At 48.2% G+C, this 4,046-nt stretch overlaps 1 protein-coding gene across 1 annotated transcript in view; it reads right to left on the reverse strand.

The window, feature by feature from the left end:
* Window positions 1-4,046, reverse strand: part of RXFP2 (relaxin family peptide receptor 2) — a gene marked incomplete at its 5' end in the record, with an annotated part of 69,388 nt that overhangs the window by 43,778 nt on the left and 21,564 nt on the right. Inside the window, one exon of the mRNA XM_007955962.1 lies at window positions 1,342-1,413. Within this exon, the coding sequence (XP_007954153.1) occupies window positions 1,342-1,413 (72 nt within the window). The remainder of the gene's footprint in view (window positions 1-1,341; window positions 1,414-4,046) is intronic.

The following is a 4,046-nucleotide window of genomic DNA, read 5'->3' on the forward strand; positions in this document are numbered from 1 at the left end:
CATGTCACTTTAGTTTTGTGTATTTCACTGTACATAAATTATATTTCAATAACACGCATTGAAAAAAAAAAAAAAGAAATGAGACTAACGAGAAATACGCCTCCTTTTCTTTGCTTGCCTCTGAAGGCAAGTGGGGCTTCCTCTGACCCTCAGGGGCCTGCGAGGCCAGGACCGGGAGAGGGAAGTCAACACACTGGGCACCTGCTACCTACAGAAAAGTCTGCAGAAGCTGGAACCCGTCAGGAAAGGAGCAGTCAGATATTTTCCACTGCAAAGAGCAACAGAAAAGCAGTAAGATGCACCCTGTCTGAAGCAGAAAGTCTGTGAGAGCCAGAAAATGAGGCAGTCCCGTCACGTTCTGGCTCTTACTGGGTCAGGGGTCCTGTACGTGGCACCTGGTGTGGGTTACGTGACGTAAGTCTCATAGAACACTTGAAAATGAATGATGGGGCAGCTTACAGGTGAGGAGAGAGGACTGGGGAGATTAGGAAGTTTCCTAGAATGAAACGGCAGGGTCAGGGCACACAGAAGGGTCTCAGGGAAACCCTGAGTGTCTCCACTAGGCCTGGCTGACTTCCATAAAACAGGCAGTACATATGCCCCTTGGTTTACTTTCCTAATGGAAACACAGGCTTGGGATGGGGCTGGTGGCTCAGTGGAAAACGGTGACTCACTCTGAATGTTTTGGAACATTCTATGAATGTTCTGGAAATCAGTCCTTCACCTGCTCACTCTCTGTCAGTGGTTGTCAACAGAGGGTGATTTTGGCTCCAGGAGCCGTTTGTCTGGAGAGCTCTGGTGGCGTAGTGGTTAAAGCTTTCGGTTGCTAACCAAACAGTCAGCGGTTGGAACCCATCAGCTGCTCTGTGGAAGAAAGATGACGCAGTCTGCTTCCGTGAAGATTTAAAGATTTAAATGCCCTGGAAACACTCTGAGGGAGTTCTACTCTTGTCCTAAAGGTCGCTGTGAGTTGGAATCAACTCGATGGCAGTGAGTTTGGTTGTTGGTTTTGGGGACATTTCGGTTGTCCCAAGTGGGGAGAAGATGTTACTGGCATCCAGTGGGCAGAAGCCAGTCCCCACCACAGAGAGTCACTCAGCCCAAAATGTCAATAAGTTGCTGTAGCTGAGAAGTCCTTCTCCAGGTGGACATGGATGGATGGCTTAGCAAGCCGACTGCTGGCCCCAGATCCGTCTGGAAAAGCATGCCCTTGTCTGAAGTGCTCTGGGAAAGCACTTCTGATTAGGTGACAATCAGAAAAGTAAGTCGCGTGATAAATAGCACCGCTGTACACCCTCCAGACCACGGCTGTTAATGGGGTATAAACACTCGAGTACTTACAGCCAAGTCAGATGATGTAAATCTTTGAACACTCCAGGTCTGAGAGTTGTAATGCGGTTGTGACTGAGGTATCTACAAAAAGCATGGGAGAGTTAATGAGGCAAACTCAGTCCTTCATTTCAGTCACACAGCATGAGAACATGGGCCCTGACGGTGATCACAGACACGTGTGTCTGAGAGAGGTCGTCTGTGTGTCATGAGAACATGGGCCCTGATCGTGGTGTGGACACGTGTGTCCGAGAGAGGTCTGTGTGTCGTAAGAACATGGGCCCTGCCGGTGATTATGATCACATGTGTCTGAGAGGTCTGTGTGTCATGAGAACATGGGCCCTAATGGTGATTATGGACACGTGTGTCTGAGAGAGGTCTGTGTGTCATAAGAACACGGGCCCTGATGGTGATTTTGGGCACATGTGTTTGAGAGAGGTCTGAGTGCTGTGAGAACATGGGCCCTGATAGTCCTTATGGACACGTGTGTCTGAGAGAGGTCTGCATGTCATGAGAACATGGGACTTGATGCTCATTATGGACACGTGTGCCTCAGAGAGGTCTGCGTGTTGTGAGAACATGGGGCCTGATGTTGATTATGGACACGTGTGTCTGAGAGAGGTCTGTGTGTCATGAGAACATGGGCCCTAATGGTGATTATGGGCACATGTGTGTCTGAGAGACGTCTGCAGGTGAGAACCTAGGGCCTGATGGTGGTTATGGACATGTGTTCCTGAGAGAGGTCTGTGTGTCATGAGAACATGCACCCTGATGGTGGTTATGGACACATGTGTCTGAGAGAGGTCTGCATGTCATGAGAACATGGGGCCTGATGTTGATTATGGACACGTGTGTCTGAGAGAGGTTATGTGTGTTGTGAGAACATGGGACCTGATGCTCATTATGGACACGTGTGCTCAGAGAGGTCTGCGTGTTGTGAGTACATGGGGCCTGATGCTGATTATGGACACATGTGTCTGAGAGAGGTTATGTGTGTTGTGAGAACATGGGACCTGATGCTCATTATGGACACGTGTGCCTCAGAGAGGTCTGAGGGAAGAAATGAAACAAGGGGACCAGGGTGTGTGTCACCAGTGCCGGGGCCAGAGAGGCGGCCAAACAATGTCCTAGGAGAACAGCAGAGACTACAATGCTATTGTCCCAGAATACACCATCACACAGTTCTCAGACGGCTGTTCCTCTGAACATGTTACCCAAAGATTCCGACTCTTAGCTGAAGGCAGTGATGAAGGCCCTTCCTAACCATGTCTTCTCCAGCTTGGGTCACTTCCACAGCATTTCAGCATTTTATTTTTTTCTAACACTTGCTTTCTTAAAACGTGAGTCTAAGAGGAATGTGACCAAAGAATCCCTAACCCCCTCCATACTGAGTGATGATATCCTTGTTCTCAAACAGCACAGGACAGAATACGGCATAAAACGGTGTTGCTCTTAGGTACTGTTGAGTCAGTTCTGACTCGTGGTGACTCCATACCACAGGGTCTCCTAAGGGGCTCTGGGGGCACACTGCTTAAGCACTCAGCTGCTAACGCAAAGGCTGGCAGTTTGAACCCACCAGCCACTCTGTGGGAGAGGGATGTCGCAGTCTGCTTCCAATAAGATTTCAGTCTTGGAACCTCCTTGGGGAAGTTCTACTCTGTCCAGCAGGGTCACCAGGAGGCAGGACCAGCACTAGGTGCATTTGCTGGAATAGGATTCGCTGAGCTGTGACCCTTACAGTGGCCGATAATCAGGTCATGCTCCTGCACAGCCTCTGTGTGGGTTCGAACTGCCTGCCTTTCAGTTAGCAGCCAAGGGCTTAACTTGGCAATCAGGGCTCCATCGCCGATTAACGGCAGGATTCTACTCCATAAACTTCATAGTAAGTCACTCAGACGTAATTAGATGTAATTTTTTCCCCCTTAGTTTTCACTATTATTGCCTTTTATTATCAGTAGCTTTATAAATCTCAAAAAAAACTGGTGGTGTAGTGGATAAAGCATTTGGCTGCTAACCAGAAGGTCAACAGTTCAAATCCACCAGCCGCTCTGTGGAAGGAAGATGGGGCGATCCACTTCAGTAAAGATTTACAGCCTCAGAAACCCACTGGGGTTCACTATGAGTTGGAATCAACTCGATGGCAGTGAGTCTGGTTTGGTTTTTATAAATCTCACCTTTAATGTCTGTGCATGAACATCTGAGATTGATGATATCAGCCAATTACATGCTGCGACATTGTATGTGGTACACGATACTAACAATGAGATGTACAAAAAACAAAAAGAAGGTAGTCCTAAGTGTTGACCACTGTAACGCGAATTCATCCTAAGTCAGGAATGACCTGTACAAAAACAAACAAACTCACTGCCATCAAGTCAATTCTGACTCATACGACCCCTGCTGGGTTTCAGAGGTGGTAAATCTTTACAGAAGGAGATTGCTCAGTCTTGCTTCTGTGGAGTGGCTGGTGGGTTTGAACCTCCAACCTTCGGGTTAGCAGTCAATGTCTTGGGCACTATGCGACCAGAGGTCCTTACCTGTACAATATAATATGATTTAATAATATAACCGGGAGCTCTGGTAGTGTAGTGCCTAAGGCACTTGACTGCTAACCAGAAGGCTTGCAGTTCAAACCCACCAGCCACTCCTCGGAAGGAAGGTTGGGCAATCTACTTCCGTAGTGATACTGCCTCAGAAACCCAAGGAGGGGTTGCTAT

The sequence above is a fragment of the Orycteropus afer genome, unplaced genomic scaffold, assembly GCF_000298275.1.
Source record: "Orycteropus afer afer isolate SDZICR_OR568_19922 unplaced genomic scaffold, OryAfe1.0 scaffold00558, whole genome shotgun sequence".
Taxonomy (NCBI): Eukaryota; Metazoa; Chordata; class Mammalia; order Tubulidentata; family Orycteropodidae; genus Orycteropus; species Orycteropus afer.